Raw genomic sequence first — 16,175 nt, forward strand, 5'->3', positions numbered from 1 at the left:
TATTAACCTTCCCAGCATCATACTGGATAGTACACATTATTTTATGACTTTTTTTTTTGAATCCCTCTTAGTAAACTGCACCGTTTCTATGTATGTTTCAAACATACATAGAAACGGTGCAGTTTATACCCCTTGAATTGCTTGTGTAATGCAGCTTAATAGAAAATAAGTGTTATATTGCTTAAACAAATAGTTACAGAACAGGAAATTAACAAAAATACTTTCAGGTAAAACAATGACAATTTGTAGGCATGGTTTTATTATATTTTCATAATTAAAACAGGTCTGCTTCATCAGAGACAATAAACTGAGATGAAAAAACAATATAGAAGTATTAAATTATCCCATTCCACAACGTAAGGAATGTTAACTGGGTAAGTTAAGATCTTAAATAGGAACAGGGCACATTTCTTTCCAATGCTAGATATCACAAAAGCCATTAAACGCGATATCAGTGCGGGGAATATGTATATACAGGTATAAAATAAAACATTTTGGAAACCATACAAAGTTCACAGATATGTTTAAATGGCGACATACATGAACATCGTAGGTCAAAGGTATTCCAAATGTGTTGGCTACACCATGATTGTACTACAACATAAAGAAAAGACCAAAAATGTTCTGCAGGTAAAGTTAGGTGCAGGTAAGGAGGAGGGGGAAGTATTGCTAAATGTTTGGTGCCATGATATGAATGTTTTCTGTCACATCAACAGATGTACATATATACGTACGTATATATATATATATATATATATATATATATTCTCGAATATTAACAGAATTAAGATAACACCAAGATTAATCCTAATCCACAGCAAACAATTACATCTGCCCCATTAAACAGGTGACCAATAAAAGAGACTTTTAGATTGGTTGTTTTCATTTCAAGACCAAGGGGCCTATTTAGGATTAGTTTTTTCAGGTCAAAACCCATTGGGAGTACTGAAACTCACGATTGCTCTAGTCTAGCCGAATACTTGAGCAACCATAAATAGGCCCCCTAGTGTACTCTTTGCAGAACGGCAAATATGGTTATGCCCCCTTCTATACACATGAAGCTGCTGGCAGGTAAAAGAGAACATAAGTATTTTGCAAATTAGATGATTTTAGGGACATAAAATGCAAATATACAGGCCAGTCAGAATGAGTCTAGAATCAAGGCTTGATGCAGAATGTCAAATGGGGGGGGGGGGGATTGCTGAAAGACAATGCCATTACATGCAATAAGCTAATGGGAGTTGTATTTCTGTGTCACTCTAGAGCTGGCGGGTGTGTAACTGAAGGCATAGACAGATATGCATGCTTAAGGAAAGAAATTCTATTCCCATATTAAATACAGTGTGTATGCATATATATCCTTTAGTATGTGCCCACTATGATATCTTAACAAGACACTCATTTAAATTATAGTACATAAAAGTTATACAGTGAAAACAGGGCATTTCTATCAACTTTTTATAGGCTAACATACAAAAATATTAGGAAGGAAACTTTAGTCGTTAGATTTTTACATACTAATGGCAGTTTGAATCCATAACAAAATACCCAAATGTACACTCTGTTATTTAAAAGTATGACAGTCATGACTAACAAACTACGTTCTACAGTGTAAAAATATAAGTAAACCTAAATCCTATATTGCATGAAAACTAGATAAAATACACAACTGATCACACAAATGATGCTCTAGTCCCAGGACCCAGCACTAGCCAAATGTTATCAGTGGATGGCGGAAGCTATAGCTCAGAAACAGCCGGAGAGCTGCAGACATTCCCTGTATAAATGATTTGAATATTAAATGTGCCTATGTTGTTAAAGTTCAGGGCACAGGAAAGTGTTCTTTATTGGAGAAAGAGTGGCTAAAACAAACGGTGTTGCATTCTTTAAAATGGGTAAATGTAACTGAATTCAGTATAGTGCAGAACAATTTCTGAAATTTTGTTTTTGTGTAAATCCGCAGCTATGTTTGTATCAGCATATTCCCCTTCACATATTCCCAGTTTATAAGCATCATGTGACCATCATATGACATACAGTAATCAGGTCATCCAGGACTTTCACAACAATCATTAAAAGCAGTATTTCTCTCTCAAGCCAGGGTAGCAGCAAGATACTTGGGTCGGATTAAAACAAATTATGGATATTTCCCTATTTAAACATTTTTACTCCTAATCTTCACATACATGTCAAAACTATGCACATTATTATGTACAGCATATTGCTCTTAATTATTTCTTTATAACATTATTTCTTTAAAGGGTTTTCTTTAAAAATTCAGGAACTTTTGATGTCTTTCATCGAAACAGGCTTAGTACAGCTTTGCAATAGTGTTACATATATTATAGTACATTATTGAAGGCAATCATTGAAGTATATAAATGTATTGGAGCAATTTTCCGGTTTACCAAGGCATTATTCAGTTTTATTCTAAAGATTAAAAGCTTGAAAATTCCCTCCAATGTTAACAGTCATATAACAGATGATGAAAAGCTGAATAAGGGACCACAGGATAATATTAAGTGGCACAAACCTTTTGGTGCTTTATGGCTTTTTGAAATACAATTGAAATACAATTAAAAGCCAATAAATGTGTGTGTGTGTGTGTTCGTAGGAACTATAGGTAACCCAATGGGACTTTGATAAGCAACTGCAATATATATTTATGGAAAATATCTTGTTCCTATTATTTACGGGTCCAATGATGTTGCTGCGGGGACCAATAGCTAGGCCTTCCTCTGCATGTAAGCGACAGCTCATTTAATTCAACTTATAGATCCCCCATATAAATTGTATAAATAACTATTAGCACTATATTATTTGTATAAATGGTCGCATTAATGAATTTTCTAATACGAGGACTAGGTAAGTGCTGTAAATTTCTAAATAAGGTTTGGACTACCTGGTTGTGCTTAACCAGCTTTTTTTTTTTTTCAAGGAGAAAATGTGTAAAACAAATTAAAAGGAAGTTATAAATAAGAATAATCTGCCTGAATTCTAAAGAATATGGTAGATTTTTTTCCATAAGTGCAGTCTTTAACATTAATGTTTTAATGCCGAGTCTTTTAATTAGAAAAATGTATCTTAGAAAAAAACGTGTAATTATAAGAAAAGCAAAATATAGCTAAAAAAGCTTTTTGCGAGCGAATATTATAGGCTAGAACAAAATCAGATTTTTTTTAAGAATTAGGATTCATTTTGTAACACATCTGTGACGGTATTTTATGAGGCTAAACAGTTATACTGCCCAAATTATATCCAGCCAATTAATAATCAGGTATGTTTACAAAATCCCCTATGTCAAGGACTAAATTACAGCTATTTCCCGACATATCTGAACAGGCTCCTGTTCCGATTGCTCATACAATTGGAGCAGCCTGATCTGGCCCACCTCACCAGACATATCAATCTTTTTGTGCATGTGTATTAAACAAACTAAGGCAATCTTAGAGACACCGGTCCAAAATGCTAGTAATTCATCCATGTAGACTAAACAGACAAATTTGGCTACAGGCATTTGTGATTAGCCAGTGTTCTCCCCTTAAAAATTCAAAAACACAATATTTTAGCTGGTGGGGAAAAATAAATAAGTACTTGCATGCCTCCATTGCAGATTATGCTCTATTAGAACAATTTTTGCAGAAGCTAACATGACTGAGTGCTTCTGCAAATATAGTGCAAAGTCCTACCAGCTTCTCAATGAAGAATTTTAATATGGCTTAGGAGGGAAACCAGGTGGTGGGGGGAAAAAGGGCCTGGAGAGAACTGTAGCATTATAGCATTATTGGATGGTCAATTTTGAATCCATTCTTGAGTCTGTTAATTAGTTAGGAAGTAGGTTTTGTACCAAGACACTGTCACTGTTTACAATTGGTTTACAATGTCCAACATTGATAATCCCGTATAGTTTTTTTTGTTTAATGAAAAATGTGTGAGGAAAAAAAAGAAGTTAAAAATGCTATAAATTTTGGTCTTTATTAAAAAATAAAATGCAAGTTAAAGAGTGCAACCATGAGGATTTAGGTCTCCTGTGACATCAACTCCAATAATGTCTCTAAGAATCAGACAGACATTCATAACAAGGTCATCTGTGTACTGCATATAAAAACATTGGCAAACTGGTATTTTGTCCAGAAATCAATATATAAACATGGCAACATATAAATTCACACACATTTGTACAGAGAATCCACCAATAGTTAACATGAAGTAAAATCTACTGAATCTCTTCTTCAAACTCTGTGTTTTTTAGGCCAGCATTTCTTCTCACGTCATCAAATGAATAACAGGTAATGATTTTGCCATTCTGAAAGACTGTGCGAAGGAGATCCTGTGAAACACACAATTGCACATTAAATTAGCAGGCTAATAACCGCTTTACATTTGTAACTACTGTCACTGAATAGCCATGAGGCAAGACCTTTACACAGACAATATATATATATATATATATATATATATATATATATATATATATATATATAAAGAAATGTATTAGTTTGCAGGATTGTGCTTGCTACAACTGCTATTCTGACATTGTAATATATACAAGAAAACCCCTCTGTTTTCCATTGTCCTATACAGAAGAGCCTCTTTGGGCCCGAGTGACCACACCCCTTCAGTGGTTTCATGCTAGGCCCTTGACTCCTAGGCCATGTTCCTTCTTGCCAGCCTGTCAGAGATAAAAATACTACAGTCTATTTAGTGCCCCAATTAAAATATTTATGCAGTCCTTTATACTTATTATTCATCTTTCACATCAGACCTTGCCCCAATGCAGCTTACGTTCCTATTATATTCCTATTTACATGTCAATTCAAACCTGCATGAATGTTTTTGGAATGAGAGGAAACTAGACTAACTGGAGGAAACCCACTCAGACAAGGGGAAAAATACAAACTTCTTGCAGGCCAGAATCAAACTCATTCCAAGGCAGCAGTGATTTCCACTGGGTCACAATAGAATAACCATTTATTATATTCCAGGCAACAAAAATGTCTTTATGACACTAAGTACTCTTAGGCCTGTACCCAACTTTGGTTTTTATCTGTGCTATGGGGCATACTACTGTCTAGCATCGCAAATCATCCCAGCAGGGACACCAATCACATCTTCCCATATTGTTATCTTCTAGTTATTAAACTCATTTTCCATCAAATTTGCTTCAAGTCTCACTTCATTATTTTACTGGCATACTCCCACAACCATTTAAACACAATGCCATCAAACCTATCCTTACAAAAAACCTTCTCTGGGGCCTACAAATTTCTCAAATGAGCCTTCTCCTCAACATTACTGCAACACCATGTACATAATGAACTCTCATTTTAGCAGCTTTCTACTAAGACTATGATCTGGCTTATGTCCTTACCACACAAAAGGACATTGGATTTAGCAGCAAAGAAATCCTGTTAGTTTCCCAAGACCACGCTTCATTAATGCAAATTCTGCTTGACCTATCTACAGCCTTCAAAAAAGCCTTTTTGCCACTTTTCACATGCTGCTCTGGAATTCCCTTACCTGTCCCAATAGAGACTTCCACTACCTCCAGAACTTCAATCGATCACTTCTTATTCAAGTCTATAACCTAGGCTCTCAACAGCCTAACACACTTAAAAACACAAACTACTACTGTAGTTGAATTTTCACTATGCAATTACCATTAGTATCTTAAAGGAGAACCAAACCCTAACGTTAAAAATCCCCTACCCTTAGACCCCCCTTCCCCCCCTCAGCCTAGCTGCTACTCCGGGCAAATGCCCAAAGTCTTTACTTCCCCCTCTGTTCAGATTCTGTCCAGGGGAGTTCACGGGCACCATCTTCAGCCGCTTCGGTAATCTTTGGAATGTGACCAGCGCTTTGGCAATTTTTTGGGAGTTTCGGCGCATGCAGAAAATTGCTCCAACTGCGCATGCACTGATACGGTGCTTACTTCCCTAAGATTACCAAAGAGAAGATGATGGCGCCCATGAACTCAGCTGGACAGAATCTGCACAGAGGGGCAAGTAAAAACTTAGGGGCATTTGCCCGGGGTAACACTTAGGCTGCGGGGTGGGTCAATGTACGGTAGGGCTTTTTTAACAAACAGAACATTTACAGCCACACATTGGTCACCCTCATCCATATGTTTTCTTCCCACTCACTTTTAGGGTTGTAAGTTCTTGCAAGCAAGGCCCTTCCCCTATTGTCTCCTAAAAATATGACCCCCTCTGTAAAGTTCATCAAAAAAATGCTGAGATTAAAGTGTTGCTGACACATTGTTGTAGATTTCACAGAACCGTGTCAGTACTACTAGGAAGTTTGACATCAACATTTTCCTTTTTTAGATTCTTTGGCTTTTTGCCCACTCTTTGTATGACAATGTCCAATGTTTATTGCCCCTTTCAAATTCCTGTAACAGGTAAGGACCCTAGTTAAAAAAAGTAAAGCCCATGACAGGGAAAAAAGGGAAATAATCTTGAAAAAATTTCTGAGATTCAAACAGCAAGATTTTATGACAGATGAAGAAAAAGCAGAATGAATGTGATAGCAGTGAAAACAATGATTGGCAGGATGGCTGTAGAACCTGTTTGGCTGAAGGAATGTACGGCACATAGCATGCTTTAATACCTCCTTCATTATGGGTTATATGTCCATGTACGAAGAACTAACATAGTATCACAGAACCAAAAGTATTGAAAAATAATGAAAATTATTAACAATTTCTAAAATAATGAAAAGGCACAAAGCCTACTGGCAGAGATTGCGAAGTTTTAACATCATTGAGACTAAGAAAGCATAAGAACTGCTCATCAAAACCAAAAAAATGTGCAGCATCAAAAAGAGGGATAGTGAAGAGCAACTTTCCTATTTTAGCTACAGTTCAATTTCAATAATTATGTGCTCATTTGTATGAGATTAAGGTTCTGTTTTTTTTTTTTATTATTTTCATTGAAGTTCCTATTTAAATTGTGTTTTTCCAATGGAGAAAGAATCCCTGAGTGCTGCTCCCTATTATAGTCTTAACACTGCTCTGCATAAACTACGGCTCCCTTTGGTAAGTTAATGAAGTACTAGCTAGAACTCATATCCACCAAATCTCAACACTCATTAATAACTAATCCGATTACATTATTAAGAACATTCCAACTTCCTCAATAGTTAGGACAACATTCCAAATACATATGCTGCTGCAAACAAGTAGCAGCAAATTCATCTAACTATTTTGCTTCTGTACAGTTATATCTTTGTTTTTATTGATGTGTTTGTACACTCATACGTATTGTACTTTCTCAGATGAAAGCAAAATCCATTAGACCCCAGTTATAACCTCAGGTTTTATTTTCCTTTAGTAAATTTTCTAACTGAAAAGTAAAAAAAAAAAGGTACGGACCTGTTATCCAGTATGCTCTGAACCTTAATGGATCTTTTTTCTTTTTTGGATCTTCATAGATTAAGTCTACTATAAAATCATGTTAACATTAAAGAAACAATAGGTTGGCTTTGCTTTCAATAAGGGTTAATTATACCTTCATTTGGATCAAGTACAAGGTACTGTTTTATTATTACAGAGAAAATGTAAATCATTTTAAAAAATGTGAATTATTTGGATAAAATAGAGTCTATGGAAGATGGGCTTTCTGTTATTCGGAGCTTTCTGGATGATGGGTTTCCTGATAACCGATCAAATACCTATATAGGTTTATTTTGTCTAGCTTCTGTACAGACTCAGCTTGCAGTTTCAGCTTTGTGTAAAGATGGCCATAGATAGGGTTGCCAGCTTTTTAGAAATTTTTTTACCGCCCAGTGGTAGGGGGTGCAAAAGGGTTGGTCCGTGATGCAAAAGGGGATGGAGAAAAAGTACGTTTCCAGCGGAGGGCCAAGGGCTTTTGTTAACGGTAAAATACCAGCCAGATGGCAACCCTAGCCATAGATGCAAAGATACAGTCATATGAGACAAAGATTTGTAAGATTTTCGGGTTTTAGGTGTGGAGTGTCCTGACATTTTTCATACCATGGGGCATCGGTTGTTCAGTCGATCAGACAGGTTAAAAGATTTATATCGGCTACAGATAAGATCTCTGCATGTATTGCTTGACAATATAAATGGCTGGCTGTCACTACTATTTCTCGGACATAACTATTGTTCGACTGCAGTCTGTCAATTAATGGCCAGATCATCGTCATCTACATGTCTCACAAAGAATACAATTTGTGAGAAGAGGGAGAAGAAGAAGAAGAAGAAGAAGAAGAGGGAGAAGAAGAAGAGGGAGAAGGAGGAGGAGAAAAAATTTAATGTTTTTGATTTTTACTTAAACTTCCAAACAGAGAATTTATAGGACAACTAGATTACATTTAATTGCAAATGTTTGTTAGTTATGATAATAGTTTGTGTGCTAGTACCTTTGATGCTATATTTACTTTATGATTTAGCCGAGATCTTGTACCACATTTTCTCATGTAAATTGATAATAACTGTCAAACATCTTATTATTTATGTAGAATTTCAATAAAACAATTGGGAAAAAACAAAGAATAACATTTGCATGTCTATGGGCAGCTTTAGACCCACACAAGAATAAATACACTCCTTGCAGATTGATCCAATTCAGGCCCCCAGTGCTGCAAGACAGTAGTGCTGTCCACTGTGCCACTGAACTATACTTCTAAAGTATTATGTATAATGTCAGATGAAGCACATTTTGGCCTCCAGAGAAACACAGGCCAAAAATCTGCTCTTACGCTTCTTGGATGTGCCTGTACCCGAATACATCACACAACACTTTTACGCACCAAAACCACCACGTGGGACTGCACCAGAGCTGAAGTAATATATCTAGGTGCAGGCACATCAAGAATAGGGTTGCCATCTTTTCAGAAAATTTTTACCGGCCGTGGTGGGTGGGCACAAGGGGCAGAGCCACTGGTGGTCATGCTACAAAAAGGGGCGGAGCCACATCACGGCCAGATGGTGAAGAAAAGGTAAGTTTGGAGCAGAGGGCCAAGGGCTTTTGTTAAAGGAACAGTTCAGTGTGAAAATAAAAACTGGGTAAATAAGATAGTCTGTGCAAAATGCAAACATGTTTCTAATATAGTTAGTTAGGCAAAAATGTAATGTATAAAGGCCTTAAATGACATTGCATCAGAATCTATAGTTTAGTGATATTTAATATCAAATCTTAACATAATGGACACCCACATTCCAATGTTTCAGGTCCCACTATACAGGCCATCCCCTTTTTTGGAAACATCTGAAGCAAAGGATCTCCAAACTCCAATCCTAATCTAAAGCATTAAGTATTATAACAAATAATTAAAGGCATGGTGAACCTTTAAGTTAACTTTACATACAGTCATGTGAAAAGATTAGGACACCCACCCTATGAAAGCCTGTGTTTTTGTAACATTCTTGGACACAGGGATATTTAATCTCAATTTTAATAATACCGGGAGATTCAAGAAATAAAATTAACAATTAAAACGGAAGAAAAAACTTTTCAAAACTTCTGTAAATTTTAATTTCTACAAAAATGCAATTTCTGGTGAGGAATAAAATCAGGACACCCCACATTTATTTCCACTTAAAATGGCCCAATCACACATAGGTGTATCACATCACGTGCACATAATTAGAACATTGTTTCTCAGCATTTTGAAGGAGGTTTTCCAAAAAGATTGTAGCAGCTTCTCAGTCTGGTAAGGTATTTAAAATGATCTAAAAAGAATTTGAAATCAGCCATTCCATTGTCCAGCAAATAGACAAGTGGAGGACTTTCAAAACAACTGCCAACATGCCCAGGCCTGGCCGGCCAAGCAAGTTCACCCCGAGAGCAGACCACAAGCTAAAAAAAGTCTCAAAAAACCCTAAATTGTCATCATGGGACTTATAGCAGGCTCTTGCTAATGTTGATGTGAAAGTGCATGCCTCTACCATCAGAAAGAGACTGCACAACTTTAACTTGCAAGGGAGCAGTGCAAAGAGGAAACCATTGCTCTGCTCTCCAAGAGAAACATCAAGGCCAGACTGAAGTTTGCCAAAGAGAACATAAAAAAAGACCAGGACTTTTGAAATAATGTTCTTTAGACAGATGTGTCTAAACTGTAATCAGAGGACATGTTTGGCTTAAACTAGGAATTCCAGGAAAATACCAACTTCACCAACTGTGAAGCAGGGAGGTGGAATTGTCATGGTTTGGGAATGCTTTGCTGCAACAGGACCTGGCCTCAACATAATATAATCCACCATTAATTCTACTGTGTATCAGAGAGTGCTTGAGGAACATGTCAAACCATCTGTAATAAAATTAAAGCTGAAGTGGAACTGGACCCTACAACACTAAAATGATCCAGATCATACCAGTAAATCCACCAAGGACTGTCTGAAACTAAGAAATGAAAAGTCCTGGAGTAGTCAAGTCAAAGCCCAAATCTTAATCCCATTGAGTTGCTGTGGGGTGACTTTAAACAGTACATGCAAGAAAACCCTCAAACATCTCACAGCTGCAGTTCTTTCAACCAAAATGGGAAACACTAGCTATTTGGAGTAGGGTGTCTTTTTTTCTCAATTAGAATACACATTTTTGTTTATATGTTTTGTTTAATGTGTAAATCAAGGTTAATTTTTGTTGTTTCCCTGCAATTAAATTCCTAATTCAATGTCCTAATTTTTTCACATAACTATGTTATAGAATGGCTAATTCTAAGCCATTTTTCAATTGGTCTCTATTTGTAATAGTTTATAAATTATTATCCTTTTTCTGATTATTTCCATCTTCACCAACTAAATAAAAACATAAAACATTTGTCCTATTATCATTTTAGCTTTAGAATATGTTAACTGTGAAAATAAATATAGCGTGGAATACTAAAAGAGAAGAAAACCAAAGAAGGAACTGCCCAATTAGTTTGCATTATAGGAACAACTTACTGGTCCATATTCCTCCAGATCTCCCTTTCCTTCTTCAAGAGTCACATATTCATTGTTTCGTGTGCTGTGCAAAGATAGCCTTCCTTTCTTTGACCTTTTATTTGGATCAGCGACTGGGTCCTTAAACACATTTACCTATAAAAAAAAGAAAGTATGTAAAAACATGTTTATTTCTACACATTTCCACAGTTGCAACAATTTCCTTGTAATGGCTTCTTTCTAGACATACCTTGTGTATCATGAGAAACACCCTTGTGCCAATTCAAGTATAAATCTGAATAAGTAGTATAGATGTACTAAACCCAGGATTAGGTTCGGGATTCTGCGAGGATTCAGCAAAATCCAAGTGCCTGGCCAAACTAAATTCTTAAAATCACATGACTTTGTGTTACACAAACAAGGAAGTAAAAAAAATTCTTAAACGGCACCTGTTGCCAAAATATATAGTCCCCAAAGGTTGGCGGTAACAATAGTTAAAAAATGCCCCCGCTAGGACAATCACACTGGGAGGGAGCTCCGAGTGCGAGCGGCCATGTGGTTCAATGCGCATAACGCTCTTCTGAGGTCACACGCATGGCATTAATAAGCAAGTTGCAGCATTCACTCATTGTGCTCATGCGTGTGCCCAAACATGGGCGCTCGAACCGGGAGCTCCCTCCCAGTATGAGTGTCCTAGCTTTGGTGGGGCATTTAAAAAAAAAACACACAACTATTATATTGCAACAGGTAACATTTAACTGCGCACACAGTTATCATTAATCCTTCCTAACACCAATTTGCATATTGAAGTTAGGGTTGAAATTCCATTCAGGTATCGGAAGAATCCCAAAATAGAGGATTCAGTGCAATCAAAAGCCAAAAGTAATGCAGTACTGCTTAGAAAAGTCTTCATAAGGCAATGTAACACAGTAAACAGACTGCTCTAAGACTTACCCCTAATCCATTAGTCACAACATAACTGCATTTAAATGAGCAGTTCAAAAGGTCTCTAGTCAGCTTCTGTAGCAGTGCTCCTCCAGATCCAAATGAAATATTTTCAATGCTCCATTTGTGCCGTTTCATTCCTTCTACAATCTTAAATAAAAAAAAAAATTATTTGCAAAACTTCAAACAGCACGACCTCTTATTTTTGCTATAGGCTTAAACCAAAACTACCAGTGTTAACACAGAGGTACTTGCACTAAACACTTACATTGTATGGACTTGATCAGATTTCATATATGAAGCTACAAGTGGCCCTTCTAAACCCATTTGCAGCCACTAGGTTTCTTTTATCAAAAGGTATTATATTGCTCTTGAGAAACCCGAAGTCTTGAATGGTACCAAACACGGGTATAACAAGTTTGTGCAGATTAAAGGGGTTGTTCACCTTCAATGTACAAATCTTATGAAACCACTAACAATGCTCTCAATGCGTTAGAAAAACCATTTTCCATAACAAAAAGTAAAAATGCTAATTTTTATACCTATTAACTCAGTCCCAGTTTTCTGAAGTGATGGGAGTGGCCTATTTTGAACCTGACACACCAAGAACTTCCTATATGATGACATCATCATGCCCAGGCTTTGCCCTTACTTGTTTCCTATTGGATGTTGATACTGCCCTCCTCCTAGTAATTCATTGGTTGGTTGTGAACTGTAACCAGTCACATAATGTGAATGGTCATTGGTTGATTACTCAATTGTAATGGCAGAGGTTAACAGACGCAGCATATAAACAAACCTGCCTTGCAACAAACAATCACACAGCCATGCAGACAAATGCTGCAGAAAAGGAAGGAGCAACATTGTTCTCCCAATTCTGGCACTCTCTTTCTGCCTAGACTAAAACTGAATGGGGTGCCAAAGGGGTGCAACCCTTTTCTGGGAATAAATACTGGATTTTAATACCTTTGGCATTAAGCGTAATTGTACAAAATTGCAACAAAATTTTGTACAAAAGCACTGACTTGCTTAGAAACGTATGTCACTTACACATCTAGCAGGGACAGTAGGGCTGCACCTCACCCTTTTAAAACCAAACACATATGAAATCCACAGGCTGCATGGCTAATTATCAACTCATTTAGATGCTGCAGACTGAACTGATTTCTGTGCAGCCATGTATCATGCATCTAAATGAATTGCTAATTAGCCATGCAGGCTGTGGATTTCATATGTGTTTGGTTTTAAAGGGGTGAGGTGGCAGCCCTAAGTGACAGGCAGAGCAGTGTTGAGGTTTTTTGAACATTTTGTGCGCTCTCCTGGGGGGGCGGTAATTTATCTAGGAAAACAATACCTTTTTTAAGTGTTTAAGTTTTCCACTTCTGGAACAAGATTTAGAGCTCTAAATACCAAAAAATGAAAAAGTTATATTTTTCGTGATATAGGTATCTATACCAGAAAAATATTTTACTTTATGCACAAAAATTCAACTCATTTGCAAAGCCTCAAGCTCATACAAATAATACAAATAGTCCCGGAAGTGACATCAGCTGCTGAATAATGATTTTTTATAAGGTAAATACACAAAATAATACATGGACCTCCCCCCCAAAATAATATATTTCTGGAAAGTACAAGTGTCGTCTCCCATAGACTCCATTATAATCCAATAATTCAAATTTTTAAAACTGATTTCCTTTTTCTGTGTAATAATAAAACAGTCGCTTGTACTTGATCCCAACTAAGATATAATTAATCCTTATTGGAGGCAAAACCAGCCTATTGGCTTTATTTAATGTTTACATGATTTTCTAGTAGACTTAAGGTATGAAGATCCAAATTATGGAAAGATCCATTATCCGTAAAACTCCAGGTCCCAAGCACCTCGATCCCCCCATCTGCACAGTTGAAGTCTCTGCAGCACACAGCCCACACTCCCTCTCACAAACTTATAACAGTTTCTCTTCAGTAACTGAATGCTGCTCAAATTCCCCAGCACAGGAAGCAGTGGCAGATTGACAGCAGACATAGCCAATAGGAGTTAAGTTAGCTGCCAGTACAATGTGTGATGTCATATAAGGAAGAGGAAGTGAACACTGTAGTGTTTTTGGGGGTCAGTGACCCCCTCCCAGCACAGGGTCTGTGTGGAACTGAAGGATTAGTACAGGGACACTTCTGAGGTGAATATCTCTTGAACTGTACTTTTTCTGTTAACTATTTCTATGGAAAAGTTTGTTCTATTCATGTGAACTGTTAGATTTGTCAATTTGTTACAAAGGTGAACAACCCCTTTAAGTAATCAGACAGATAACTATGGGGTGCCGTTTGTCCCAAATACATTCTGTATACAAAACTATCCCTAATACACATAATGAATATCTCTCATGTTATATAAGTATTTGTGACCATACACAGATAAAAAAAATATACAAAAGACTTATTTCTATTAAAGAATGAAAACAAAATCTGGTTTGTGCACAAAAGGATGTCATTATATCACAAACTCCATTCTGTACAGTTTAACAAGCAATCTGTCTCACAAATGTATAACCTCCATGTAACGGACGCACTTATGTGCAGAGTTACTTACAGAATGAATTATGTAAAAACAAAGTTGGACATACTTGTCAAGATAGATTTGACTGACAAAATAGATATCTGTGACAGAAAACAATAAAAAAGAAGGAAATAGTCAGTCCTTTGGATTCTCTTTAAAAGCCGGTCTCTTTACAGTCTCTCCAAACTGCTCCAAAACAATCCACCAATATAGTAGGACCAGCGCCTGTGGCAATAAAGAGTTAAAAACCAATATGGTGCAGTATTTTTAATTCAAGTGGCATCACCCAGTGATAGTAGACTATAATGGGTGTCTATTCCTCCACCTTTTTTGTTTGCTCCATGACTCAGATGAGAAGGGAAACTGGTAAGTATGTTTCTTTTTAAAACTCCTTCACCTTTAAGGGATTGGATCCACCAATAGCTAAAGTGCCTACTTACAGACTTAAAATTTCAATATAGCACATAACCACATGTGGATGTAAGATTATCAGCAGCCGTCCCCTCACCGAATAGTAAAATTGCCTACTCACAGACCCAAGGGTTAATTCAGCATATAATCTTAACCGTACATAGATCCTCCTCCTGTTACACACGTCCCTCCGTTGTTTTGGTGCGAGGAGTAAAGGATTAAAAAGGAAAATAGTATAGTCCTGCTTTTATTTTTAAAAAAACATAATAAAACCAATATTGCACTCACATGTGTTTGTTAAAATCATCGCAATTAGTCCATACAAGGTGCTGTGTCCCAATTCTAGGCGATCAAGGACTACAAGATCAAGGTCGCAGCATTCCCAAAGAGTGGACAAAGATACACACAATCTGGCAGCACCACAGAATTGGGACACAGCACCTTGTATGGACTAATTGCGATGATTTTAACAAACACATGTGAGTGCAATATTGGTTTTATTATGTTTTTTTAAAAATAAAAGCAGGACTATACTATTTTCCTTTTTAATCCTTTACTCCTCGCACCAAAACAACGGAGGGACGTGTGTAACAGGAGGAGGATCTATGTACGGTTAAGATTATATGCTGAATTAACCCTTGGGTCTGTGAGTAGGCAATTTTACTATTCGGTGAGGGGACGGCTGCTGATAATCTTACATCCACATGTGGTTATGTGCTATATTGAAATTTTAAGTCTGTAAGTAGGCACTTTAGCTATTGGTGGATCCAATCCCTTAAAGGTGAAGGAGTTTTAAAAAGAAACATACTTACCAGTTTCCCTTCTCATCTGAGTCATGGAGCAAACAAAAAAGGTGGAGGAATAGACACCCATTATAGTCTACTATCACTGGGTGATGCCACTTGAATTAAAAATACTGCACCATATTGGTTTTTAACTCTTTATTGCCACAGGCGCTGGTCCTACTATATCTGTGACAGAAAGCAAGATTTTATAGCACAGGATTCATTCTTTCCACAAAATGACAGTTTTCTTTCACAAAACAGATAAAATAACCATTCTGTGAAGCAACATTGTCAGTCACATAACTGAACCAATAAGAACAAAGCTTATTGCCATATACCAACTAGATGAGAAGTGGCCAGCTCTGCTCCACATGGCTAAGGCAAAGTATCTGACCTGCTATAGAGGGCGCCCTCTAATGTCCCCTGTGCTGCATAGTAATAAACATGAACAAACCTTTCCTAAAAGAGCTGCTGTTAAACACTACAGGTTCATAAATGGAAGTTTTTACAAATGGCTGAGAAATATAATGCTGCACTTCTAATGAATGTAGAAAAAGAAAAGTATGCAAAACATAAATATGATCATTTTAGG

General features: G+C 36.8%; 1 protein-coding gene across 2 annotated transcripts in view; it reads right to left on the reverse strand.

Moving 5' to 3' along the window:
- Positions 1-236: 236 nt before the first annotated feature.
- nampt.S (nicotinamide phosphoribosyltransferase S homeolog) overlaps positions 237-16,175 on the reverse strand; it is a 49,491-nt gene continuing 33,552 nt past the window's right edge. Inside the window, exons 10-12 of one of the 2 annotated variants that reach the window (XM_041587538.1) lie at positions 11,840-11,980; positions 10,907-11,041; positions 237-4,330 (exon numbers count right to left, since the gene is read on the reverse strand). In XM_041587538.1, the coding sequence (XP_041443472.1) occupies positions 4,217-4,330; positions 10,907-11,041; positions 11,840-11,980 (390 nt within the window). In that variant the 3' untranslated portion in view covers positions 237-4,216. The remainder of the gene's footprint in view (positions 4,331-10,906; positions 11,042-11,839; positions 11,981-16,175) is intronic. The other variant, NM_001089015.1, reaches the window with a different exon arrangement.

Source organism: Xenopus laevis, chromosome 3S (assembly GCF_017654675.1).
Source record: "Xenopus laevis strain J_2021 chromosome 3S, Xenopus_laevis_v10.1, whole genome shotgun sequence".
In the NCBI taxonomy this organism is placed as follows: Eukaryota; Metazoa; Chordata; class Amphibia; order Anura; family Pipidae; genus Xenopus; species Xenopus laevis.